At 34.0% G+C, this 27871-nt stretch overlaps 3 protein-coding genes across 3 annotated transcripts; 2 read left to right on the top strand and 1 right to left on the bottom strand.

The window, feature by feature from the left end:
- Positions 1-840: 840 nt before the first annotated feature.
- On the top strand, positions 841-13714 carry LOC130674240 (uncharacterized). The gene is made up of 12 exons (XM_057479509.1): positions 841-1195; positions 8290-8415; positions 8472-9177; positions 9239-9432; positions 9579-9723; positions 9791-10081; positions 10875-11056; positions 11113-11238; positions 11378-12089; positions 12144-12337; positions 12844-12991; positions 13108-13714. The coding sequence occupies exons 1-12, from the start codon at positions 965-967 to the stop codon at positions 13416-13418; spliced, it is 3366 nt and encodes a 1121-aa protein (XP_057335492.1). The 5' UTR covers positions 841-964; the 3' UTR covers positions 13419-13714.
- Positions 4290-6758, top strand: LOC130674401 (esterase E4-like). Its single transcript, XM_057479717.1, has 6 exons — positions 4290-4698; positions 4783-4908; positions 4964-5669; positions 5736-5929; positions 6104-6248; positions 6323-6758. The coding sequence occupies exons 1-6, from the start codon at positions 4450-4452 to the stop codon at positions 6616-6618; spliced, it is 1716 nt and encodes a 571-aa protein (XP_057335700.1). The 5' UTR covers positions 4290-4449; the 3' UTR covers positions 6619-6758.
- Positions 13715-13814: 100 nt separating the features above from the next.
- On the bottom strand, positions 13815-21758 carry LOC130674409 (retinol dehydrogenase 14). The gene is made up of 6 exons (XM_057479728.1): positions 21459-21758; positions 19616-19896; positions 15373-15612; positions 14350-14572; positions 14111-14270; positions 13815-14039 (listed from the first exon to the last, which is right to left on the bottom strand). Exons 2-6 carry the CDS (start codon positions 19890-19892, stop codon positions 13935-13937), a joined length of 1005 nt encoding a protein of 334 aa, XP_057335711.1. The 5' UTR covers positions 19893-19896; positions 21459-21758; the 3' UTR covers positions 13815-13934.
- Between the last annotated feature and the right edge of the window lie 6113 nt (positions 21759-27871).

Raw genomic sequence — 27871 nt, 5'->3', positions numbered from 1 at the left:
CCTGAAATATCTCAAAAACGACTCGATAAATCGAATCCAAAATTTGATCAGCTTTAGAACTTGACAAAACGCGTCGATTGCCGCCTCAACCATCAAAATCGGTTAATTCGTTCGCGAGATATCGTGGGAGAAAGAAATGCTAAAAAATGGTTTTTTACAAAACAATGGCATACAAAAGTATTTGCGAGCTCGAAGAGCTCGAAAATGTATTCACAATAGTGTTTTCAAGCTCAACGAGCTCGAAAACAGCGGGAAGTTTTGGGGCTGGCCCGCAGGGTCAACTGACAGACCGATTTTTTTTTAAGGTGAATGTCTTCAGAGCGGCACAGCTTACGTTGTAATAAAGATTTATATTTGAAATTTCTCGCATACTCTTGAAATATTAATAAATAAATGAAAAAAAAACTCGGAATTCTATCTTCTCATTGGTCATAAAAAAAAATCCTCAAAAAACACTAAAAAATAGGCCGCCACACGGGGGAACTCCCTTAAGTTCCTCATGTTGCCCTCTACCCTCTCTCTTTTTCTTCTCTTCATACATAGAAACGATAATTTTTTTCCAGAAGTAGGACCCTGCACCTTATGAGTGTTCATGTTACCCCTTTGCGATGGTTATTATCTCTTAGAATTTATTTAATCCTATCATCTAAATAGTTCACTCGTTAGATCGAGAATTGGTTGTGACTATTATAGCATATGTGTGATGATAAGTAACATTTAATTCCAACTTTGTTGAATTGCATGATGTCATATATGCCTCTTTCCTTACTACGTTCTTGTTCCTATCCTTGGCTTGTTTATGCTAATAATAGTCTACTTAAGTATAAACATATACTGTCGAGTATTTATCAGTCAGTGGTGGTCACGACACAAACGCGTCAACACGTGCTGCATATCACATCAAGTAATCACTTAATTCATGTTATTTGTTTATCCGCGTCAGAGCAATTAATTAGGGAAAACAATGTTGGGCATGAGTAATTTTGTTATTTTATTACTTTGCGGCTTGATACTTTTTATTGTTGAGGCAAAAAAAGCGGAGTATATTATTGAGAATGATCCTGAAAATCCTGAAGTAACGAGCCCGCTGGGAAAAATCAGAGGATCACTTATGAAAACGCGATTGGGCAAAACCATTTATTCGTTTCGTGGTATCAGGTATGGCGAGCCACCAGTTGGTCAGCTGCGATTTAAAGTAAGTGATTATTTATAATTTAGATTGTTGACACTCGCTAAAGCTACTGAAGATAATGATCGAGAGAAATGTTTTATTTGATAGCAAGCAGAGCCAGTGAGACCTTGGAACGATACATTTGACGCCTCGAAAGAGGGACCATCCTGTGGCTGGCCGGATTCAGAGTTCCAATCAGAAGACTGTCTTCGTCTTAACATCTACACCACCGAGGTATGCAGCTAACCTTCGACTGTTAGAATAAGCCCTAAGTGATCAGTTTTTTAGCTTCCAGAAGCAGATTCTGCACCCCGACCAGTGATAGTCTTCTTCCATCCTGGTGGATTTTACTCAGTCTCTGGCCAGAGTAATTTTTCTGGACCTCAATATTACCTTGATCAAGACATCGTCCTAGTTACCTGTAACTACAGGTTATCATCACTGGGATTCATCAGCACTGGGGATAGTCAAGCTCCAGGAAATCTTGGTCTCAAGGATCAGGTAGAGGTACTCCGGTTCATACAGAAGAATATCCGTAGCTTCAACGGTGATCCAGACAGTGTCACCATCACAGGGTACAGCGCCGGTGGGTGGAGCGTCTCACTCCATCTAGTATCTCCAATGTCCAAAGGTCTGTTTCATCGGGCCATCTCCATGTCTGGATCAGTTACCTACCAGAATCCTCTTCCACTCCATCAAAAAGATCTCGCTGAAATGCAAGCACGTTTGCTCGATTGTCCAACCGACTCAACTAGCAGTATGCTGGACTGTCTGAGAACTAAAACTTTCGAAGATATCACTGGGACAGTATGGAGCTTCTTTGAATGGCATGGAGATCCTATCTTTGTCTGGCTTCCAGTTATTGAACCAGATGTTCCAGGCATTGAACGCTTCCTTACCGAGCAACCAATTGAGTCGATCAAACAAGGAAAGTTTCACGCCGTGCCTTACATTGCAGGAATCACCAAAGACGAATTTGGTGGTGCTGTTGTCGGTAAACTATTCAGTACTTCTTACTCAGTTATCAGCTTTCTTACTTAACTTTTCTGGGCCCTAGAACCAATTGAGCAATCCCAGAACGGTAGCACAGCAATTTTCGATGATTTGAACGCCAATTGGACTAAAATCGCCCCCATCAGTTTCCTCTATGAACGAGATACACCCAGATCCTTAGAAATCAGTCAAGAGTTAAAACACTTCTATCTCCACGATCAACCTGCTGGTCCAGACAATTACAAAGGAGTTGCAGAGGTAAGTCTATACTCCTTATTACTGCAGTACACGAGTAATTGTACTTTAATTTTTTTTCATAACAAGTTTAATGTAATTTTGATTGTCAGCTCTACGCCGACAGTGTCATTGGCTTCAGCGCCCACCGATTAGTTAACCTATTGGCCAAGTATTCAGCGGAACCTGTTTATTACTATAAGTTCTCTTATCAAGGTCGTTATAGTCATGTTACATGGGCCGATAAGAAACCATATGGTAATAAGTAAAAATTATATCAGGTTTGATTTATGAATCTGCATTAACCCAAGCATCAAAGAAGCCATTGAACTATTCGGTTGAAGAAAAAGTACTAGTCGTTATAAATCGACCAGTTTGAATCATCATGACCTTGTACTAGGTCATGGTCGAAATAGAAAATGAAAAATTGCTTAGATTAATGCGGATTCTGAAGTGACAAATTTTAAATGGTACGATAAGTTTTGTTTTCCTGTTTTAGGAGTGGTGCATCATGATGACTTACTCTACCTGTTCTACGTGAATTTTTTTCCCTATTTTGAAGCGGACGCACCTGAAATCCCAACAGTAAGACGTATGACTTCAATGTGGGCCAATTTCGCCCACACTGGACAACCCATTCCCGTTGGCAACGATGACTTTTTGAATGTCACCTGGACCCCTTTTACGCGGGAAAATCAAGCATATCTTGAAATAAATGATGATCTTGTTATGAAACATAATTTGTATTCTGATAGAATGAACGAATGGGAAAAACTATTTCCTATTGATTATTAAATTTGTTATTTTATTTTGTTTAAGATGTTCTGAATAAAACAAAATTTTTTGCCAAAAAGGCGGACCGTAGTTGTTTACTTTTAAATAAACTGATGTAAGATTTCTATAAGTATTATTAAATATTAACATTCTAGCCAAATTATAAAAAAGCCAAAATAAGTAAAAATACCTTGACATCCGATTACTAGCTGTAATGATTAAAAATAATCAGTGTGCAGATAAAAAAATTAATCAAACATAGACGATAAGTAATGTTATGAAAACATAAATATTTTATTTTCATTAGTCATTTCTCATCATCAAAGTAATTCATCTCATATAAAAACAAGTCATAAGAAAGGGGGGGAGATACTTTTTTTTTCACAAAACCAAATTCAAAATAATGCTCAATTTTATTTACAAAAGTGATTTTGGAATGTTTCAAAAACATTTTTAAAAAATCAATCTTTTCTATAGAACTATGGAGGTATTCAATTGTGCCTCCCTATCTTGTTTCACCTTTTTTTTCCTTCTTTTAATTAAGTTTATAGATAAAATACCCATTTAAAGTGTAACCGCAACGAATTATCTGTAATCGAAAATTTCCGCGAAAAACTTAAAAATGTAATTATAATAAATAAATTATTTAAAAATGATAAACGTATTATTTATTGTAAAGAAGAGTCAGAAAAACCCGAGAATCGTCTAATAGATTCTCAGAACATGAGGAAAAACATCGATACATAAATTGTTAGTTTGACATTAAACATGGTCAGCAATAAGGAAAGTATTCTAGTTGCGGTTGAATTCGAAGAAAAAAATTTTATTTTATAAACACTAAGAACTTAATTTATATACAACTGGATAAACAAATAAAATAACAAAGTCGTAATCTTTTAATAATGTATTTTAAATACGGGAATCAAGTTATAAGAGTAAAAAAAAACCACTCGAGGTTATCTAATAATAGAGGATTACTGCTATATAGTTGAACGTTCTGATAAGTTCATATCAAGTATTTGTGTGTATTTAAGTAAGTGCCAGCAGTTGTCTTGAATGCGTTCAATTTATATGAAATATTCATGGTACGTCTTTAACGACGTCATTATTTTTTTTACTTGACACTCCCCCAGACTATAAAGTCGGACAATTGGATGTTTATCAACCAGTTGTGGTTAGATCACAGAAGCGTCTACATTTCCTTTATTTACGCAGCTTAATAATAATTGATCATTAGTATTAGCTGGTAATTTATTTATCAAAGTAGCGACAATTGAATGAGGTCAATGATGGCGGGCATTGGTAACGTGATTGTTCTATTCTTATGGGGCTTGACTATTTTCGCCGCAGAAGCCGGAAATTGGGGTCATTATTATGTAACTGAAAGTGGCCCAGATAACCCGGAAGTGACGACTCCAATGGGAAAAATAAAAGGGTCGATTATGACATCGCGATTGGGCAAAGATATTTATGCGTTTCGCGGTATCAGATACGGGGAGCCACCAGTGGGACAGCAGCGATTTAAAGTGAGTAATTGTTTATTGCTTTGATTGTTGTTGCTTGCTGAAGATGCGAACAGACATGATAAGATGTTTTGATTCATTAAATAGCAAGCAGAGCCGGTGAAGCCTTGGAACGGTACATTGGATGCGACAGAAGAAGGTCCATCGTGCGGTTGGGCAAAATCTAAATTTCAATCTGAAGATTGTCTCCGTCTTAATATTTATACTACGAAGGTACGCCTCGAGACTTCAAATATCGTAGTATGTCTTGAATGAATGGTTTTTTTAGCTTCCAGAACCAGGTTCAGCGCCCCGTCCCGTAATTGTCTTCTTCCATCCCGGAGGATTTTGGTCCCTGTCGGGCCAAAGTTATGTTTATGGACCTGAGTATTATTTAGACCAAGATATTGTCCTAGTTACCTGTAACTACAGAATAGCAGCTCTAGGATTCCTCAGCACTGGAGATAGTTTGGCTCCAGGGAACCTTGGTTTCAAGGATCAAGTAGAAGTACTTCGGTTCGTACAGAAAAATATCCGTAGCTTCAACGGTGATCCAGACAGTGTTACTATAAGTGGCCAAAGCGCGGGTGCATGGAGTGCTTCACTCCACCTGGTGTCTCCAATGTCCAAAGGACTCTTCCATCGCGCTATCTCTCAGTCTGGAGGATCAACCTATCAAAACCCCTTTCCACCTCATCAGAAAGATCTCGCTAAGAAGCTTGCTTCCTTACTAAATTGTCCAACAGATGCTACCGGCAGTATGTTGATTTGTTTGAAAACAAAATCCTTTGAAGACATCGTAGGAACTCTACCTAAATTCTTTGAATGGTACGGAGACCCTATTCTAGTCTGGACTCCAGTGATTGAACCAGATGTTCCTGGCGTTGAGCGCTTCCTCACTGACCAACCGGTTGAGTTGATAAAACAAGGAAGGTTCCACCAAGTTCCCTACATCGCAGGAATCGCCAAGGACGAATTCGCCGGCGTTGTCATTGGTAAGTTACCATTATTTTAGTCTGACATTATTCACAGCAGTTTCACAATTTTTTTCATTGGTCCAGGCCCAGTCGAAGAAGCCAAAAAGAATAATACATCGGTATTTGATGATTACAACGCCAACTGGACTAGAATTGCCCCCATTAGCTTTCTCTATGAGCGAGGAACGGAAAGGTCTCAACAAATTAGTGAAGCTTTGAGACAATTCTATTTCAAGGGAAAACCCATTAGTCTAGATAATTATAGAAGACTCGGTGAGGTAAATAAACTACTTAATATATTTTGCAGTCAACTATAATTTAGAATCGTTACAATAAAGTAAATAACAACGGAAAAAGCCAAACATAATAGCCGCAGGTCAATCAACGTCGATGAGTAATTTCTATTTTTGTTATCATAACAAGTTCAATGTTCGAATTTTTATTGTTATTAGCTCTACGCAGACAGTGTAACTATCTACGGCGTACACCGATTAATAAACCTGCTTGGCAAACACTCGACCAAACCTGTTTATTATTACAACTTCGCTTATCAAGGTCGTTATAGTCTCGCCACATGGCCTGACGGAAAACCATACGGTAAAAAAATATAATTACTCATCCTTTCGTTGAACTATACTTGAACATAATTAATTATGTTTTTTTCTTCTCAGGAGTTGTTCACGAAGACGATTTGCTTTACTTTTTCAAAAAAGACGGTTTTCCTTATTTCGAAACCAGTGATCCAGAATTCCCTACCGTGAGACGTATGACTTCGATGTGGGCCAACTTTGCACGCACTGGAGAACCTATTCCTGCTGGCAATCCAGACTTTACTAACGTCGTCTGGACTCCTTTCACAAGGGAAAACCAATTGTATCTTGAAATCGGTAATGACCTTGTCATGAAGCAGAATTTATATTCCGATAGAATGAATGAATGGGACAGACTATTTCCTATTGAATATTGAACCAATTAAGATAATCTACAGTATTACATAAAATAAATATAAGTGAATATTAATGTATGTTACATTATTATTCGTAAATATTTCTTATATTTTGATAACTTCTATAAAAATAAATACAATTGTTGTTGCAAACTGATAAATCTATTGTTTTAATTAATTTATGTTAGTGTGCTTAACCTCTACCTAACACCTACTACATGAATAAAAATAGTTGGTAGGTGCTACTGATTAGCGATTGGTAGCTGCACCTGATTTTTTCTGGTAGCAGCCACAGATTATTTTTCGGTATTTCCTACTGATTATTTTGGTAACTGCTACCGAGAAATAATCGGTAGTGATCACAGAAACAATAATTGGTAGCTGCCATTGATTAGCAGTCGGTAGCTGCACCTGGTTTTTCCGGTAGCAGCTAACGATTATTTTTCAGTTTTTCTTACTGATTATTTTGGTAACTGCTACTGAAAAATAATCGGTATCAACACCGAAAAAATATCGGTAGAAACCGATTAACATTCCAGTAGCTGCTATCGATTTCATTTCCCATGTATTACTATTATCCAAAGATGTTTATCCTTCACTTCTTAACTACTTTAAATACACCAATTTTTCTTCATAAACATATCTTTTATACTTTACCAATGTTTATTATGAAAAATATTTTTTTTTTCTGAGACACAATTATCTCCCGGCATAAAATTATACAAAGGCAATTTTTGGGCTACAAAGATTATTTTTGTATATATTATAAGTGTCCATTTTACTGGGGATGGTCAGTTGTACCCAGAGTGGTCCAATTTGCCCCGATAAAACATTAGTGAGTCTCAATGCGGTCAATCTCAGTCATATTAAAAATCCTTAAAATCAAATTTGAATTCACATTTAAACTTAGGTTTGTATTTCTGATGATAAGTACAGTTATCAGCTGATTAGTCTATACGTTGGCAGATGGCAGCGCATGTAAGGTTTTAAAATTGAATTGTTGACACTAAAGAACGAGAAGTTAAGGCGCAAAACGGCTGATGACGTTACATTATCATTGATGATTCCAAGTTTAAATATTATCTAGATTGTAGGCGATTAAATTAGTGTGCTGAGTAGTATATAAGAATGCAATAAAAGATATAGAAGCATATATGAATAAGGAAAACAAGTTATTGATTCTAAATTCTAATGTTTTCTACGAAGAATGGCAAACCTCAATTATATCGCACGATGAGTAATAAAAGATATTTTTACTTAGAAAATAACTACGAGCCAGTCATTTACAACAACTGCGCAATACAATTGATTAGTCAGTTATGATAAAAATACGGAAGCGTCTATATGAATTGCTAAATAAATTAAACAGCTAAAAGTCAGTTGATCATTGCTACTGGCTACTTATTGCGTTGAGTGAAAGTTATTGACTAACGTTCAAAATGAATATGAGTGCGAACTGTGATACTGAGGATATTCCACCAAATCCAGAAGTGACGACTCCATTGGGAAAAATCAGAGGATCAGTTTTGAAAACGCGATTAGGCAAAAATATTTATTCTTTTCGAGGTATCAGGTACGGAGAGCCACCAGTTGGACAACTACGTTTTAAGGTAATGGCTAAATGTATGTTTAGATTATCGACGTTCGTCAAAGCTAATAAATGTAGATACTAATAGATCTTTAATTTGATAGCAAGCAGTGCCGGTAAAACCGTGGAACGATACATTCGACGCAACACAAGAGGGTCCATCTTGCGGCTGGACGAAATTTGGGCTTCAATCAGAAGACTGCCTTCGTCTTAACATCTACACCACCAAGGTACGCATCAAGCCATCGAATATTCAAATTCAATTTTCCAGAAAACGTGTCTTTAGCTTCCAGAAGCCGATTCCGTACCCCGTCCAGTCATAGTCTTCTTTCATCCTGGTGGTTTTTATGGTGGTTCTGGCCAGAGCACTTACTCTGGGCCTAAGTATTACCTTGACCAGGACATCGTTCTAGTTACCTGCAACTACAGATTAGCATCTTTGGGATTCCTAAGTACTGGAGATAGTCTAGCTCCAGGAAATATTGGTCTCAAGGATCAGGTAGAGGTACTTCGATTCGTACAGAAGAATATCCGTTGCTTCAACGGTGATCCAGATTGTGTTACTATCTCAGGTCACAGCGCAGGTGGATGGAGTGTCTCTCTTCATCTAGTATCTCCAATGTCCAAAGGTCTCTTCCATCGCGCGATCTCCATGTCTGGAGCAGCTACCTACCAGAACCCTCTTCCACTCCATCAAAAAGATCTCGCTGAGAAGCAGGCACGTTTGCTCGATTGTCCAACCGACTCAACTAGCAGTATGCTGGACTGTCTGAGAACTAAAACTTTTGAAGAAATCAGTGGAAGCTTATCAAAGTTCTTCGAATGGCACGGAGATCCTATTCTAGTCTGGTCTCCGGTAGTGGAACCAGATATACCGGGTGTCGAACGCTTTCTTACCGATCAACCAGTAAATTTAATCAAACAAGGAAAGTTCCATCAAGTTCCCTATATCGCAGGAATCACCAAAGATGAATTCGCTGGCGTAGTTGTTAGTAAGTTATCATATGGGCTAGATCTATATAAAGCTTTCTTACATTATCTTCGGGATTTCAGGACTAATTGAAGAATCTACGAATGGCAACAATGAAATATTCGATGACATCAATGCTAATTGGACAAAAATTGCACCAATAAGTTTCCTCTACGAACGGGACACTACTAAGTCTCTATCAATCAGTCAAAGCTTACGACAGTTTTATCTCAAAGGCAAACCCGCTGGAATTGATAATTATAAAGGACTGGGTGAGGTAAACTAATAAATCAATTTTTTTGCGACATAAAAATCTAGTCATTGAAATCAAATTAACAAAACAATACAGATATAATTAATTTTGACGCGTCATTCATAATATCACCAGCAAAACAAGTTTGAGTACCGAATTTATATTGTTAGCTGTATGCGGATGGCGTAACTATCTACGGCGTGCACCGATTGATGAACCTGCTCGGCAAATACTCGACTAAACCTGTTTATTACTACAAATTCTCTTATCAAGGTCGTTACAGTCACGCTACATGGTCCGATAAAAAACCTTACGGTAATATAATACAATCATGTATCCTGTTGTTGTTAAATAGTTAATAATGATAAGTTTATTTTATTAGGAGTCGTTCATCATGACGAATTACTTTACTTCTTCAATAATGGCTTCTTTCCTTACTTCGAAGCTGACGCTCCTGAAATCCCAACAGTAAGACGTATGACTTCAATGTGGGCCAATTTCGCACGCACAGGAGAACCCATTCCTGTTGGCAACGATGACTTTTTGAATGTCACCTGGACACCTTTTACGCGGGAAAATCAAGCATATCTTGAAATAAATGATGATCTGGTCATGAAACAAAATTTATATACTGATAGGATGAATGAATGGGACAAATTGTTTCCCATTGAATATTAACTCTATCGAAAAAATTCTTATGGGAATCTAGGCTAGATTCCTAAGTGGGTTCCCACATGGCGTTATCGGAGGGATTTCCATATGGTTTCCTATAGGAATCCAGTATAATTCTATCATGGGTTTTTATGGGAATCCACACCATGCCAAATCCATATGAAAATTTCACATCAATTCCTATGTGAATTTTAACATCGATTTCCCTCTGGGAATCCAGGTACCCATGGTTTCCTACTTAGATTCTCATATAAATCCATACACTCCTATAACAATTCCCAGGGATTCTTACATAAATCCATATATTTCTGTATGGATTTCTATAGGTTCTTATGCAATCCCACATGGACTCTATTTGATAGGGCATACACTCCTATATTAATTCCCATGGATACTTACACAAATCAATACTTTCGTATATGGATTCCTATGGGGTCTCATGTAATCCCATATAGATTTTTTTGGTAAGGAATCTATAAAAAATAATTATAAAAAAATTGTATAAGATGAATTATAATAAAACAAATCCTCTTTCCTTTAACATTTTTTTTAATATCAACCAGTGCTGACGATAAATTAGAGAACATAATTGTTGGTTTTTACGTCCCGATAAGAATTTATATATCACCAAGACAAGCAAGAATGATAATGTGATATATACATAAATTATACTTCTACGTAAAATGTTATTGTTATTTAGACTTTTTCCTTATAGTGACCTCACTATATAAACATTGCTGATGAGTAATTTTAATCAGTGTCAATTGAAACTTGAGTTTTAACTGTTCTCTAAGTAATGAGACTCTTCATTTTGTTTGTCACTTTGTGCGCTGCAGAAAATATGAATCATCCCGAACTCTCGATATCACTGGGAAAGGTAAAGGGTTCGATGATGCGAACACGACTAAATAAAGATATATATGCATTTCGAGGGCTGCGTTATGCGGAATCTCCTGTTGGAAAACGACGTTTCGGAGTAAGTCAATAATGTATTTTCTGCTAAGTTTTCTGTTAAATGATATTCATTGTAAGGTCGCGGTACCTGCTAAAGCTTGGGAAGGAGTTTTTGATGCTTCTGAAGAAGGTCCATCATGTCCAAGAGTAGGTGGCCAATCACCACAAGACGATTGTTTATGCGTCAATGTTTATACGAAAAAGGTATTTTTATTTGTTTATGAGAATTTTAAAGGATTTGCTATTTGTGGGGTCAAACATCTAGTGAATTACTTTTGGTATCCCAAGAACTAATTAAAACATGGAAATTGCTGATATTTAAAAGTCATCTATATATCTACAGATTCCAACATCAGGGGAAAATTGTACCAAAAGTCCGGTAATAGTATTCTTCCACCCTGGAGGATTCTATGGATTTTCAGGTCAAAGTTATTTATTTGGACCTCAATATCTACTGGACGAAGATGTTGTTTTGGTAACAGTTAACTTTCGGTTGGGCGCCATAGGCTTTACTGCTACTGGAGACGAAGAATTTCCAGGAAATTTAGGGCTGAAGGACCAGGTCCAAGCATTGCGTTGGGTGCAACAGAATATAGCAGCTTTCAATGGTGATCCAAACTGCGTAACGATTGTTGGTTATAGTGCAGGATCTTGGAGCACTGCACTCCATATGCTGTCACCAATGTCACGTGGTCTCTTTCACCGCGTGGTTTCTATGAGTGGATCTCCGACCAAGGGCGAAAAACTTCAGTATCAGCAAGTTGACATCGCCGAAAAACAAGCCCGACTTGTCGATTGTCCTTCTGAAAATTCCAAAGTTATGCGCGAGTGTTTTGAAACCGTCCCAGGGGATAAAATGGCAGCGACTGTGAACAATTTTACTGAGTGGCACGGTGATCCAATTCGTTACTGGTCACCGGTAGTGGAACCTGATATCCCAGGACTCGAGAGGTTTATCGTCGATCAGCCGATTGATATTATTAGACGTGGTGATTTTCATAAAGTGCCTTTTATGGCTGGATCTACTTTGGATGAATTTGGTTCCCGAGTTAGAAGTAAGTTGTGTTTAGTAAATTATATTTGAAAGTCTAAGATTTTTTAATTTGTAGCTGCAGTGACTGAAGCCCGGAATGGGAATAATTCAATTTTTGAAGACTTGAATGATAATTGGAATCACATTGCACCAATAGCCTTCCAATATGAACGCGATACCATAAGATCTAAGCAAATAAGTCAAGAGTTACGAGATTTTTACTTTAAAAATGAGAAAATTGGCTTACAGAATTGGCCAGCACTTGCTCATGTAATTATTGCAAATTAAAGTCAACCCTACCAGAAAAATCCAAATGGGATTGCATGGGAACCTATAAGAATCCATACTAGCTTTACATATTGATTTGGCATTGTGTGGATTCCCATAAGAACCTATATCAGGGTCTTTTTTGGATTTATATAGATAACTATATAGGAATCCATCGAAAAATGCCATGTGGAAACCCACATAGAAATCTAGGCTGGACTCCCATATAGATTTTGACATAGTGCAGGTTTCCATGGGAAATCGAGGTAAAAATCACATAGAAATCCACAATAGATTCTTATGTGGATTTGGTATAGTGTGAATTCCTATAGAAACCCATGTCAGAATCTATATTGGGACTTATGCTAGATTTCTATAGGGAACTATATGGGAATCCATCTAAACGCCATGTGGGTCACATATGAATATAGACGCGATTTCTATATGGATTTTTTTCATAGGGAACGATTGATTCGTCATCATGACATCATATCATCTTTCTGTCACAGTTATATGGAGACGCTATAGTATCCTTCCCAATACATCGCCTGGTTGATCTAGTCTCCAAACACTCGGACCAGCCAGTTTATTATTATCATTTCGTTTATCAAGGGCGTTTTAGCTGGAACACTTGGGATGATACCAAAAAACCATTTGGTAGGTTTAAATTGATCTCTCATTTTGTAAACCTAAGAATTCCTCAATTGGGTATTGGACGCTCAGAGCTTACTTTATTTTATCAGCATAATATTCCCATGACCAATTTATTTCAGGTGTTGTCCATCACGACGATTTGATGTATCTATTCTACATGAAACGATTCTTTCCATTTTTTGAGCCAAATGCACCGGAAATACCAACTGTCGAACATATGACAGCCATGTGGGCGAGTTTTGCTAAAACTGGTAATCCCATTCCGAAAAACAACCGACTGTTTCAAGATGTCACTTGGGAACCATTTCAACCCGAAATTAAACAATATCTGGAAATTAATAGTACATTGACTATGAAGTATAATCTTAATGCCGAAAGAATGGAAGCTTTTGAAAGAATTTTCCCATTATCACCTCTACAAAAATACTAAACAGAATTTTCTACGAACCGACTTGACCCTTTCCCTTACGCTAATACGAAAATATCGCACTTCCTGAAGTACCTTGAGGATCACGCCGACGGACTCACTAGCCCTACGTTCAAAACATAACGCAGCCGTCTACCTAATTCGAAGGCGAGTGTGACGAACACGCGAATTAGAAATTTCCACCACACCTGCAACGGAAAGTTTGGATCTCTGTCATGGGTTTAGGAAAATTTCACGCATGCACGTTTTTATTTGATTTGATTTCCGATAAGATGGAAGCGCAACTTTCTTCTCGTTATAGAACAAAAATTTTAACTTTCCTCGCAGGTGCAGCGAACAATACTTAACCCCCCCTATTTTGAAGATCATATTCAAGATATCTGCTTTAATAAAGTGAAATTTTTTAATCATCAAATATTTTTATTAAACTTTCTAAATAAATAAACGAACCAGAATATAAAACTTTCTAAATAAATAGACCATTATAAAATAATATAAATTTTAAATTAAAACAAAAACTTATATTTTAGGATCTGAAGGTTGTAGTTTAACAAGAGATTCACTCAGTTCCCAGAACTTTTTGCCCTTCGCTGGATCCTTAACTCCCGAGGACAATCCATATTCCTAAAAACAGTATTAGATTTGGGCACATGGCAAAAATAGAAAAAAATTGGATTACTTCTTATAAAATTTACCTTGCAGTCCAAGAAGTACTTTCCGCTAACTCCTTCGAGTTCTTCAGAAACCGCTAGATGGATCGTCGTCTGCGCTCCTTGTTTAGGAGTCTTGAAGAATCCACGGATTATGATGTTCAGTCCCCAGGACAAGGGTGCCGGGACACTTCGCCAAATTCCGCTAATTCCAACAGAATAGGTTCCAAATTATCAACCCGTGACAGAAAAATTTATCGTTATCAAGCGTTAAAATTAACTACCTGTCAATCAGACCCGGATGCAGACAATTAACAGTGACTCCAGTTCCTTCCAGGCGTCGTGCCAATTCGAGGGTGAATACAATGTTTGCATACTTTGAAACGTAATACAAGTACGCTGGGATTGTTGTTACCGGGTTCAAATTCTCTAAATTAAGAGTAGCAAGGCGATATAACTCCGATGCGACGATTACGATCCTTGATGGTTTTGAACGCTTCAATAAGTCTGGACAGTTTTAAATCAAAATTTATTGCTACGGTTATTTTCGAAGGGTCCCAAGCAGCCAAAGCGGCAAATTTCTAACTAAGCTACTTAAGAAGTCAGGACACCCTTGCGGAAAAAAACTAATGAATACTATTGAAATTTCATTAGTGTTTTGTTAGTGATCATTACTGACCATTAGTACTCTGACTAATGAATCTTCAAACACTATTGGATGTGATTAGTGTTGGATAGCGTTGTATTAGTATTCATTCCCTGGCGGATTTGAATCACGATGAAAACACCGTGGAAGTGTAAACACCGTGGATCCACCACTGGGTACACGGTGGCTTTGTGCCATTCCACCACCGTGGGTTCACGATGTAATCACCGTTGTCCTACTGTGAAACCGATTTTCTGGGTACACCGTAGAACCACGGTGGCAACACCTTGTAATCTCGGTGGTAAAATGGCACAATCCCACCGTGTTTCCACCATGATTCAAAACCGCCAGGGTTAGTTGGAGTGCTAATGGATCTTGTAATACTATTGGAAGTGATTAGTTTTGAATAATGTTCTATTAGTGTTCATGAGTAATCCGAATAGCTGGTACTACTCTACTGTGAAATTCAAATTAATGATACTAAGCACAGTAATGACACTAAACGAACTAATGGCACTAAAAGCACTCATGACACTAAACCATCAGTGCGCAAAAAAACTAAAGCATTAGTGTTTCTCATTAGTGCTGATTAGTTTTTTCCGTAAGGGCATGACCACCTTGACCGTAGGGTGACCTGAAGAACTAGGACTGGAGCAGTTACCTATTAGTAAATGAGTCAGCAAAAATGGCCCATACTGATTGGTCGCCATGGTCATTTCTAGTCCATCATCAGTTACTTTTTTTCTGAAGGTCTCAGCTGTTCCTGCGTTGTGGATCAAAACATCTAACCGTGACTCTTCGCGGTTTATTTGAGCAGCAAAATCGCGGACTGATTTTAATGATGAAAGGTCTAGATGCTTGACTACTATGTTGTTGTTTCCGGTTTCTCTGATTAGTTCATCTAGTTTGGGTTGGAAATCAGACATTAACTTGACTTTTAGACATAAAGTAGTCGATTAGTTCGCTGATAAACGATTAACAAAGTTTTCTAAGTGAATTTTAATCGTTCCAGAATTCTCTAAAATTTTCCATAAGCTGTTTTGGGCATTTCAAAAAATTTAGCAATTTTTTTTTTTCTCGGAAACAATTCCAAAAGTTTAGATATAAAAATACGCCAGTCAAAATTAGAACACTTAATATTAACATTAAGGGGTTCCACATTGCAATTTTCTATTTTCCATAACATGGAAAAAACTTCTTCTGCTTCTGATTTGTATAACTAGTTAACGATGCGTGGTTGGAAAAATTTGCAGACTTAATTCCGTAAGAAAGTGAATGCTCTATAAAAAAAAGTCTTTTATCATTTTTTGATAAATCCAACTGTTCAAAAGTTGTTAAAAGATTTATAGACAAATTTCGAGATCTTTTTACTTTTCCGGCGAAACTATACAACTTATCACAAAATGTCGTAGAATCTTTTTTTGTAGATAAATTTAGTCCCTAGCAATTATTTCGAATGAATTTTTTTAAATTCCGCATTTTTTTCCAGTTGTTTTCATTGTAATATCAAGCTCTTGAAATCGATCAGAATACTACTTTTTTTCGAGACCTTGACATTAAAATGAAAATACCTAGAAAACGCTGCAGAATTTGGAAAAACGTTATTCGAAATAATTTGTAGACAAGAAAATTGTCTACAGAAAAGATTCTATGATATTTTGTAATAAGTCTGATAGTTTCGCCGGAAAAGTAAAAAGATCTCAAAATTTACTATCAATTTGACTTCAAGTTCAAATATCTTTTGAACGGATGGTCTTATCAAAAAATGATAAGATACTTTTTTGTAGAGAATTCAATCCTCTATAAGACCATGCCAGCAAATTTTCCCTACGACGCATCGTCAGCTCGTTATAGAATCATAAGATGTAAAAAAATGTTTCCATGTTATTCTTATGGGAAATAGAAAGGTGCGATGCAGAACCTCTCAATGTTAATATTCAGAGATCTAATTTTCACAGGCGTATTTTTATGTCTGAATAAAACTTTTGAACCTGTTTCCGAGGAAAAAAATTGTTTTTTTTTTCGAAACGCTCTAATCTGAATAGATTAGGGTGCTTCGTTTCGAGCGAAAGTTTGTTTTTCGTTGCTCACTAAGCAAAATATTATTTTTTATGCTAAAACAAAAATTCCTGCCAAGTTTGAGCTCTTAATTTCAATCCTCAATACTTTACATTTGATTTCAAAGATTTCCCATTTGAAATACACGTAAATTAAATTACTTTTTTTTTAAGTTTCTAATACTCAGTTGCATTTTATGATATCAAAGCTTCGTTTGTCGCAATTTGTAGGGAACTTAGTGTTCTTCAAAAGTGCCTATAGTAACTTAGCTGTTATTCAAGCGGTTTCACTTGTGTCCGTTGCGGGAGTCATTTTTCCTATGAAACTGACATTTATCGGCTTGCAGAACGTAAACCAATGGAAGTGCACTAAAAACATTCAGGAGAATTTTGTAGGAAATTTTATTCCCTTCAAAAAAAGTCCTATGAGTCAAGTCGCTAAAGTCTATAGTTTCCAAGTTATAATCATTTTAATAATTTGAAAAATACAATATCAAAAATTATAATTGATATTTTATTTTTCAAACTATTAAAATTACTATAGTTCAGAAACTATGGACTTTAGCGACTTGACTCATAGGACCTTTTTTGAAGGGAATAAAATTTCCTATAAAATTTTCATTAGCATTTTTAGTGTACTTTCATTGGTTTACGTTCTGCAAGCCGATGAATGTCAGTTTAATAGGAAAAATGACTTCCGCAACGGACACAAGTGAAACCGCTTGAATAACAGCAAATTTACTATGGACACTTTTGAAGAACACTAAGTTCTCTACAAATTGCGACAAACGGCGCTTTGATATCATAAAATGCCGCTGAGTATTAGAAACTTAAAAAAAAAGTAATCTGATTTACGTGTATTTTAAATGGGAAATCTTTGAAATCAAATGGAAAGTATTTAGGATTGAAATTAAAAGCTCAAACTTGGCAGGAATTTTTTTTTTAGCATAAAAAATAATATTTTGTTTGATGAGCAACGAAAAATAAACTTTCGCCCGAAACGAAGCACCCTAATAAAGATTCTTTATACATAAATTCAGTTCCGCTTTATGCAAATAATTTTGAATCCTAAAAAAAAATTTCTCGAGTCCAATGAACTATGAATATTAATACAGAGAACCTCATGAATATCAATAAATCATAACAAATAAAAAGACAATAAATTATATAATAAAAATAAACTATTATTCAATTCGACTTAATGAATAAATTATCATAAATAAATAATAAATAAGTATTTATTAATTACCAAATGTATCAATACGACAAAATAGTCTTTTCCCGTATGGAAAAGCTTTATATTGTTAAAAGTATATAACAAAATATATGGTGAATATGTGATAAATATATCGCGGCAAAAATATCTATATTGAAAAATATATGTTTTTTACATATATTGGATTATATATTTATCATAATATATTTACTTGTATATAATGTTTTGTATTTTTCTATATATATTATCTCATATAATGCTCAATATATTATTATCATATATGGATAGTATATATATAATTTATAAGTATAATATAATAAACTTGATATATATATCCATATATTTTGACTCATATAATTAGTGGTATATGGTCTCTATATAATTAATTATATATGAAAGAATTTATATGATTAAATATATGGTTCGCGGTATATTGGAAATATATTTTTCCAGTATATTAAAACTTATATTTTTCGCAATATATTGAAAATTTTATTTTTTAATATACTTTTTTAATTTCTACACAATCCCACAAAAAAAAGTCAAATTTATTATTTTTTCTCTTTCTTTTTATTGACCTTATATTTACTGGCAATAACCTAAGAAAAGTAAAAAAAGTGCCATATATTTTACAATATATTGGAAACCATATATTTCGCAATATATTGGAAAACATATATAAAAAATATCAAAAATTCTATATATTAATTAATATACTACTTTCAATATAATATATCAATATAAAAAAGATATATTAAAATATATATGTAAAACATACATAAAAAGTCATATATTGATAAATATATTGATAATATATTCTACACGGAAAGAAAATTATGGCAGCGGTTCCCATAATTTTGTGAAATTTTTTCCTATACCAACATAGGAATTACGACCATAAATTATGGGAGCGGTTCCTACAATTATAGGAATGTTTCCCATAATTATAGGAATAGTTCCTATAATTATGGGAATGATACCCATAACACTATAGGAATGGTTCCTATAATTATAGGAATGGTTCCTATAATTTATAGGAATACTTTCTATAATATTATGGGAATCATTCCTATAATTTATGGGAATGGTTCCTATAATTTATAGGAACCATTCCCTTAAATTATAGGAACCATTCCCATAATATTATGGGAATGGTTCCTATAATAGTATGGGAACTATTCCCATAATATTATGGGAATGATTCCCATAATGTAATTGGAATGGTTCCTATACCATTATGGGAATCATTCCCATAATATTATGGGAATAGTTCCCATAATATTATAGGAATAGTTCCTATACCAATATAGGAACCATTCCCATAATAGTATGGGAATGATTCCCATACCATTATGGGAATGGTTCCTATAATATTATGGGAACCATTCCCATAATGGTATGGGAACCATTCCCATAATGCATGGGAAAAGTTCCCATAATTTTCTTTCCGTGTAGCAATATATTTTTTTTCAATATATTATCATATATTAATACGGCAAAAATATAAATATTATTTTATATATTGTACAATATATCACATTATAATATTCATATATTCTATCATATATGTTTTCACATATAAAGTTTTTTCATGCGGGTTATGTATACAAATATATGAATATAAAATATACCTTTTAATTTAGTAGCAGTTTGGAGATTGCGACAGGCCATTATCAATCTAGCCCCACGATGTGCTAGATCTCGCGCCGTTTCTTTTCCGATACCTGATGTGCAGCCAGTGATAATGACCGTTTTACCGTTCATTTTTTTCTTGCTCTTACAAACGCCAGTTGTTACATAGATAAATAGTTGTAGTAATGTAAAGAAGAAAATTATTGCAGCGATAATTAGTGCCAGGACAACATAACACACTAAAGATAGTGTTATTTCTATCCCCAAGACCATCATTTAACTAAAATGCAAAATGGAAAATTATATTTTATAACATTTTTATTTAAAATTCGACGGTCAAGGTGAGCGGGATTATAATAGTAATTTTTTTTGTAATCTTTAAAACAATTGGAAGAATTTAAAAAGGACTTTGCTCTTGAGTTTTATTTCAATGCTGACGTATTGAGAAATAATGCTTATTAATCATCGGAGAATAATAGTAGGGATATATATATTTATGCAGACTTTAATGTTTTATGGAAAATTTTATGACTTTATTTCGCATTGTTCATATTCATTTCGGAATTACGAACGGAAATTTTGACTAAAGGAAAAAATTTCCAAGGACTAATTTTGTAAAAAATTTTATGAGCTACAGAAAAGGGTTGATTGATATTTCTGATATTTTTAAATATTTTTGTTTTGATGTAAGTGACCTACGTTTCTGTACTGGAGTATTTTTGAGTTTTACGAGCTTGTAGAGCAGGATATGGATTTTGAGTAAAAATTGATGAAAGATTTTTTGTAGGAAATTTTAAGACCTTCCAAAAAGATTAGGATAATTTTTTTGATATTTTTTGTATTTAGGTAGATATTTTAATTCTAATTTTATTAACAATATTTTGACGAAAATTTTATTACTGAGATTTAAAAATTAGAGCTTTAATATTGACTTAAGGAAAAAATGATTTAAGACTTTTTTATAGAGAATTGTGTGGGCTACAAAAAATGTCATGAAAACTCTATCGAAATTTTTGATAGTTAACGAGATATTTGGATATTAAGGCGATTATTTAAAATTTTTGATATTCAAACTTGATTCAAGCATTGAAAGCTTCTAGATCTTGAACTACTAATTTTACAAAAAAGACATTGGTGTGTTTTCGATAGAGCATTTAATTTTCTACAAAAAAGATAAGAATAATTTTTTCCGTCTCTGTGACCTTTGACCCAAAATCTTGAATAAAAGCATTAAAGTAACAAATCACGTTTTAAGTTTCGAAAAAAAGTAAACATTTGATTTGAACCCATTATCGCTTATTCACCCGTACAAAAATTACAAATTCTCAATCTCAAGATTAAAAAAAAAATTATCATAAAAAAAAAGTTCTACTGGTCAATTCCAATTGTTTAAATAAACAAACATAAAAATATAAATAAATAAATAATACCTCGAGCATCGGATCAAATGGTTAAATTCCGTTTAAAAATACATACTATCTATTTAAAACAAAAATAATCCATCACAACTTAATTATTTATTAATTACTTAAAAAATTTAAATTTCTGCAATGAAATTTCATTCGACTCATCTGCTATGTCTTCTCCCTCATTTATACCCTCAATCCGCAGCTCGAGTATTTAAATTAAATCTCTACTATTTCGATATTTTTTAAACCAATTTTAAACTCACAATATTATCAAAACATTTTTTAGAACAATTCCATCGTTTTTATTTTATTATTATTATCGTAAACAATTTTATTATACTCGAATTAGATAAATCGAAAAATCATTAGCTATATTTCCATTTAAAAATTATACATAGTTATTATATTTAATGAATAAAAAAAAAGTACTTACATGAAAAATGAGTGTTGATGTTTACCTGCCCGTAGTTTTGATAAAACTGATGTATAATAATGTGTAATATGTTTGTACGAAAGAATAATTTTCTCTGAAGCGAGAAAAAAACTGGACATTACGGTACTCTTCACCTGTACGATTTCAAACCGTGTATCCTCATTCCCCACTTTGATTCGATTTCTCTATACTATCTAATATTTATGTATATTTGTATATTACAATATATATATGTAGAATACAGTGTACTCAATGTACTCTTGAGACGCTGTCGAGCGAGAAAGATTCTCCAACAGACTGAGACCGGTATTGAGGATTGAGCATTTTTATAATGGCAATGACCGTGACTTTGATGACGTCAGCATTAAGATCCCCCCTGTTTAGTAGCATTAAGGATATTTTTTTATTTATTTTTAATTCTCAACAGCCACTAACTAACATATTAACATCATTCTAAACCATAGAAGAAATATGGTTTTTTTTTTTTATTGCGAATCGCTGATAATATTTTTTTTGCAATTTTTTTTTTAAGATCTCGTTAAAAATTTACAAAAATAAAAAAAGTTTGTTTTTGCGTTTTAAATGGAAATTCAAGAAGATCGTTATGAAAAAGATGGAAAATTTTTCATCGTGGTTGGGAAAAAAAAATTTGGAGGGTATTGGAGGAAAAATGGATTAGGGGAGGGTGGGGCATAGCGGCCCCCCTGGGGCAAAGCGGCCCCCCTGAAATTTTGATAAAAAAAAAAAATTTTTTTTTTTTCGACTAATTACTATAAATCCGATATGTTTGCGCATTTTTACCCCTACGCATGACATTTGGGGCAAAATGGACAAGCCCAAAATTTTGAAAAAGTGATTTTTTCATATTTTTATCGTCAAATTAATGAAAAATTAGTATAATTCCACATTTCTAGCCCTACGCAAAATGGACCAGCCGAAACTTCCGAAAAAATTATTTTTTTATATTTTTCGGCCGTTTCTTTATGTAAGAGGCAAATTTGGTCACTAAAAATTTATAAAAATTAAATTTTTTTTTTTAATTGATAAATTTTTGAAATAAAGTAAAACTATAAAATTGATTTTTTTTTTTATTAAATAACAATTAGTAATTAAGGTAATCGAGAGTGAACGATTTATTACACTTTAAAAAATTTTTTTCGAGTAATATAAAACCACAAATAGTTGTCAAGAGAAAGAAATACATTCTTAATGATGAAAACAATTTAAAAAAAAAAAAAAACGAAAAAAAAAATTTTTATATCACTTTTTGGAGGGGGGCCGCTCTGCCCCACAAAAAAAAAATTTTTTTTTTCAGATGTTTGGCAAAATGTCCATAAATTTGTTCGAAATAGGACAAAAGCAAAGTGATCTTATGGTTGAAAGCCACAAAAAATAATAATTGGCTTAGGGGGGCCGGTCTGCCCCACCCTCCCCTATATGAAAATTTATAATGCGTTGAAAAAGAGGTGGGGGGCCAATAGGACATTAGGGTATAAGGGAGGGTAGGGCAAGAACCCCCTCCAAAAATTTGAACAAAAAAATGTTTTTCTGTTTTCCTTCTAATAAATTTTTCAATTCGATTAATTTTTACAGTATTCACAAATATACTCATCGGAATGATAATCATCTACATCTGCACAGGAATTATGAGACCATGTCTTACAATTTTTACATTGAATCCATGATTCTTTAGCTTCCGAATAAAGTCAATTGCAATAAAGACAGTTACGATCATGAGTATTAACTTTTGAACAATTTTATTTCTTCAATTTGTTTTGTGTTTTAGACTTTATTTTAGTTTGGATAAATCCAGATGTTTTTTCCTTTATTTTGGCGGCAATTTTAAATTTAAATTTAATTGCATTGCAATAGTTGTAAAAAAGTCATTACTATCAATTTGTTTTTAGTAAGAGTAGGGAACGATTTATTACAACTAAAAAAATTTGTTTGGGTAATATAAAAGTAAAACTAGCTGTCAAGAGAAAGAAACACATTCTTAATGTTCATAACAATTTTACAAAACCAAAAAAAAAAAATTATTTGCAATAATTTTTTTGAAGGAGGGCTATTATGCCCAAAAAAATTTATTTTTTCTAAATATTCGGCAAAATGTCCTTAAATTTGTTCGAGATAGGACAAAAGTAAACTCATTTGATGGTTGAAAGCCACCATAAGGACGTATCCCTAGCAGACCTGATTTACCGTAAATTTACGGTAATTTTACCGTAAATCTACCGTAGAATACCGTAAAATTCGAGTAGATTTACCGTAAATTACGATAAATCGACCGTAATTTACGGTAAATCGGTACTTTACTGTGGATTACCGTAAATTACGGCGGGTATACCGTAAATTTACCGCCGAATACGATAAATCTACCGTAAAAAATTCGGCTGAATTACCGAATTACCGTAATTTACGGTGGATTACCGTATTTCCGTATTTTACGGTAAATCCACCGTAAATTACGGTAAAACCACCTTCAATTACGGTAAATCCACCGTAATTTACGGTAAATCGGTATTTTACGGTAGATTACCGTAATTTACGGTGGGTTTACCGTAATTTGGGTCCGTTAGGGATCTTAGTATTCGATGCTTTTGTAGGGGTGAGAGGGGGGAGTGGGCCCTTGGGAGCAAAGTAGGTCCCTCGAAATTTTCTATACGTCAATAAATTCGGACGGATAAGCTGATCGAAATTTCTTGTATAATGAGGGCTAAAATCGACCACTAAAACTGTTCATTAAATATAATTTATTAAGAGAGTTAACGATAAAAATTACGTTTCCAAGTTATATCGCAGCAGACTATTAAAATGATTTTTTATGTTATTGAAATACAATTGTTTTATAATTATTTGCAAATATCACACGTGTAGCTTCGCACAATTTTGTTGTGAACAACCGCACATGAATCATGGGCCCAATTTTTACATTGGCCACATTGAATCCGTGGCTCTAAAGATTCTGAGTATTTTCCCTTTTCTTTGATTGTTGTCTTCTCCGCCGTTTTAATATCAAATCCCCTAATTTTCGATTTTTCAATTTTAATGGATGCAGCATAATGAAGTGAAAATAAGTATCAAGGGTCTAAAAAGAAGTAAACGCGTAAAAAAAATTAATGATATTATAATTATTTTCCTTAAGGGGCCTACTCTGCCCCCCCCCCCCCCCCCCTCCCCTATCTTTATAGTGGTGTGCAGTATATTTGTTTATCTGAATTTATTTATTTGTCACCTAGAAGTTCGGAGAAGAAAATACAAATTTTACTTACTTTAATTTATATTACGCCCTTACAGTTTCCGGGCGCCCTAAAGGCATATAACTATTTATACGCTCTAAAGCCTCTACAACGCAAAATACAGAAAAGAGGTGGGTGAAATGGGACCAGGCGGACAAAGTAAATTACCCCGATAAATATATAGTGGGGAAACCGGGGCACAACGGAAGACTACACAGAAAAAAAGGATTTCTTGGCGCAAAAAATTTTTTCTTGTTCTAAGAAAATTTTTACTTGACCCAAGAAATTTTTTGTATTATAAAGTAAAACAAAACTTTTCTTGGGATAAGAAAAAATTTTCTCGGAACAAGAAAAAAATTTTTTAGGCGAGAAAAAAATTCTTGAGCCAAAAAAAATTTTGGTCTTCAATTCATAATACAAAATATTTCTTGCGCCAAGAAATTCTTTTTTTCTGTGTAAGACATGCCGGATTTCCTTATAAATTAGGCAAAAAAAAATTACTATCGTGATAGTCGGATTTTTATGACTTATCAATTAACCCTTCGTCAGTCGCGCTATGAGCGCAGCACGGCAATTTTTATTAAAGATTATTTAAAAAGAAAAATAAATTTCTAGTCTTTTGAAATTTTATGAGTTCTTCTACTGTACTTTTTAGTATCGAATGAATTAATGATAATTATTTTTTAGATATTTTAAATATTAAAAAAATAATTTTGTTTGTTAGAAAACCTGAGAAACGGGGTGATGTGCCGCTGACGCGAGTAAACAGGCGTTGAATTTGTTCGGATTTTCTGCGCAGTGAAAATTGGAAATTTTCAAAAATTCGGGAAGTTATTGGTTTTGGTCTAATTTTAAAAAATCGAATTTCTAAAAGATCTTGAAGTTTGGAGCTTCTAGGAAGCTATTCTGACTAATTTGAAGATGATGTCCGAGTGTATGTAGGCGTGTACGTACGTATGTAAATTTTCTGTAACTTATAAACGGATAAGCCGATTTTGATCGCGAAGGTGTCATTCGACGCGTCTTATTGATTTCTAAAAGATGTGAAAAATTGAACTTGATCGGTCGGATGCGTTCGGAGATATTCCAAAAATAAAATTTTTTCAAAAATGTTTTTTTTTTTATAACTTGTAATGTGCTCGATGGATTGATTCCAAAATCTATTCAGCTCTAAAACTTTATAAGCTGCGTCGAATGCCACCTTAGGTATCAAAATCGGTTCATTCGTTTAAGAGCAATCGTTTTCGAAAGAATTAAAAAAAAAATTATTTTTAGTATTTTTGAAATTTCTCAAAAATGACTAGATAAATCAATTCTAAAACCTAATCAGCTTTAGAACTCAATAAAATACGTCGATTGCCACCCCAACCGTCTCAATCGGTCAATTCGTTTGAGAAATATCGTTGGAGAAAAAATGGTAAAAAACGTTTTTTTTTCGAAAAGAACGGCATACAAAAGTACCTGGGTCGAAAATAAAACTTGATTCAGGCTCGCTTCGCCTTATTGTCTTTTGAAGTTATCGATCTGCCGACGATTTTTTGATAAGATCTCGACTTTTTCGACTTAAATTTAATTTTTTTAAACTTTTTGAACTTTTTTCATCTTAGTTTCAACTTATTCGTCTTTACTTTGAGCACGATAGTCATTCACATAACCTTTGACTTGCTAAATCAAGTCGGAAAAAAGTCATTTATTCGCCTTACTTTCGCCTTAATATATAAAAATTATTTTACCTTAGTTCTGACTTTTTCGACTTATAATTTAAGTCGAATAAGTCTACATCAAGTCAGTTTCGACTTGATTTAGACTTTTTCGCCTTACATTTTAAGTCGAATAATTCTAAACCAAGTAAATTTCGACTTGATTTCAACTTTTTCGTCTTAAATCGTGACTAAGTAAGCCAGTTAAGTCTAAACCAAGGCGAAAACTTAATATACTTCATACCTCCGTAAAAAAAGTCGAGTTTGTCTTGTGAAAAACGGCTCCACATTTCGACTTGGTAAACCAACTCTAAATCAAGTTTTATTTTTGACCCGGGTATTTTCGAGCTCAAGGAGTTCGAAAACAACGGGAAGGTTTGGGGCTGGCCCGCAAGATCAACCGATAGATCGATTTTTTTTAATCATTTTGTTTAGGAGGCAAAACTATGATGACTTTGTTCGTCATGGATCAAAACAAGTTGTCCCCAATGTTCTAAAGCCACAAAAAACAAATAACGACTTAGGCGGGCCGTCTTGCCCCGATCCCTATATTTTTGAATTTCCATATTTAGGACATAATTAGCAAGTGCCCATTCTACCCAGTATATTTTTATTTACTTTTTATATTCTCTTAGTTTATAAATTTTTTTTGTGTCCTAATTATAGAAATTCAATAATTCACTCCATAGATCAGAGAACGTAAGACAAGTTGCGATGAAAAATCTTATGTTATAATAACGATGGCAGTGATATGATAACGGAACATCCTTTATAATAACTAACGGTATGTTGAAATAACTATATCATTTTGTTAGTTATTTTCTAGATAATTACGGAAAAAATTAACGGACGTCATTCATTCAAACTGTTCAAAGTATTTTTTTTTCAATCTATCTATAAACTTTCCATTGAAATCCCTCTCTCGTCCCAGTCAAAGTCCTTCCTGTCCCAATCGTCCTTGTAAACTGTGGGAATACTTGGCGTAAAATTTCCGTAGCCGCTGCAAAGCGTGTATGGGTAAGCCTGATCCTGAACGTCCTTGCCGGGGTTTAAATATTCCTAAAATAACAAGGTGTGTCTTAAACCTAAATAACTTTTCGGCGCGTGTAAAATTTAATTCAAATTCTATCAATAAAATCTATGCAAGATTATATAGCAAGTCATAGAAATTCATATGGGAAACTATGATTTACATCAGGATCCATGGGGACCAACATAGTTTCCTATGGAAAGTATGGATTTATAAGGGGATCCATGTAGGAAAGTATGGGACCTACATGGAGAGAATTTTATGGTAAAAGTTATCATCGAGTCATAGTACAATTTTTAAACTGAATTTTATGATAGAAAATATTATTTAAATTATTAATTAAACAATCTGAATTGTAGTATCTACCAACTACATGGTAAAATTTATAATTATTTATGATAATCAGAAATTATATTTTTTATTATTGTAAATAATTACTATAGT

This window comes from Microplitis mediator, chromosome 9 (assembly GCF_029852145.1).
Source record: "Microplitis mediator isolate UGA2020A chromosome 9, iyMicMedi2.1, whole genome shotgun sequence".
NCBI lineage: Eukaryota > Metazoa > Arthropoda > Insecta > Hymenoptera > Braconidae > Microplitis > Microplitis mediator.
The sequence above is the reverse complement of the archived record's forward strand: the minus strand, read 5'-3'. Positions and strand labels throughout refer to the sequence as shown.

Excerpts from the sequence above, each read along its gene's own strand:
- LOC130674240 (XM_057479509.1), top strand. The coding sequence starts at position 965 with ATGTTGGGCATGAGTAATTTTGTTATTTTATTACTTTGCGGCTTGATA. Across the intron at positions 1,196-8,289 it reads TTGGTCAGCTGCGATTTAAA|CAAGCAGTGCCGGTAAAACC; the intron begins GTAAGTGATTAT and ends TTAATTTGATAG. Across the intron at positions 12,338-12,843 it reads ATTGGCCAGCACTTGCTCAT|TTATATGGAGACGCTATAGT; the intron begins GTAATTATTGCA and ends TTTCTGTCACAG.
- LOC130674409 (XM_057479728.1), bottom strand. The coding sequence starts at position 19,892 with ATGATGGTCTTGGGGATAGAAATAACACTATCTTTAGTGTGTTATGTT. Across the intron at positions 15,613-19,615 it reads AACTGCTACTAAATTAAAAG|ATGAACTAATCAGAGAAACC; the intron begins GTATATTTTATA and ends AACCCAAACTAG. Across the intron at positions 14,271-14,349 it reads CATCCGGGTCTGATTGACAG|CGGAATTTGGCGAAGTGTCC; the intron begins GTAGTTAATTTT and ends TGTTGGAATTAG.
- LOC130674401 (XM_057479717.1), top strand. The coding sequence starts at position 4,450 with ATGAGGTCAATGATGGCGGGCATTGGTAACGTGATTGTTCTATTCTTA. Across the intron at positions 4,699-4,782 it reads TGGGACAGCAGCGATTTAAA|CAAGCAGAGCCGGTGAAGCC; the intron begins GTGAGTAATTGT and ends TTCATTAAATAG. Across the intron at positions 4,909-4,963 it reads TTAATATTTATACTACGAAG|CTTCCAGAACCAGGTTCAGC; the intron begins GTACGCCTCGAG and ends TGGTTTTTTTAG.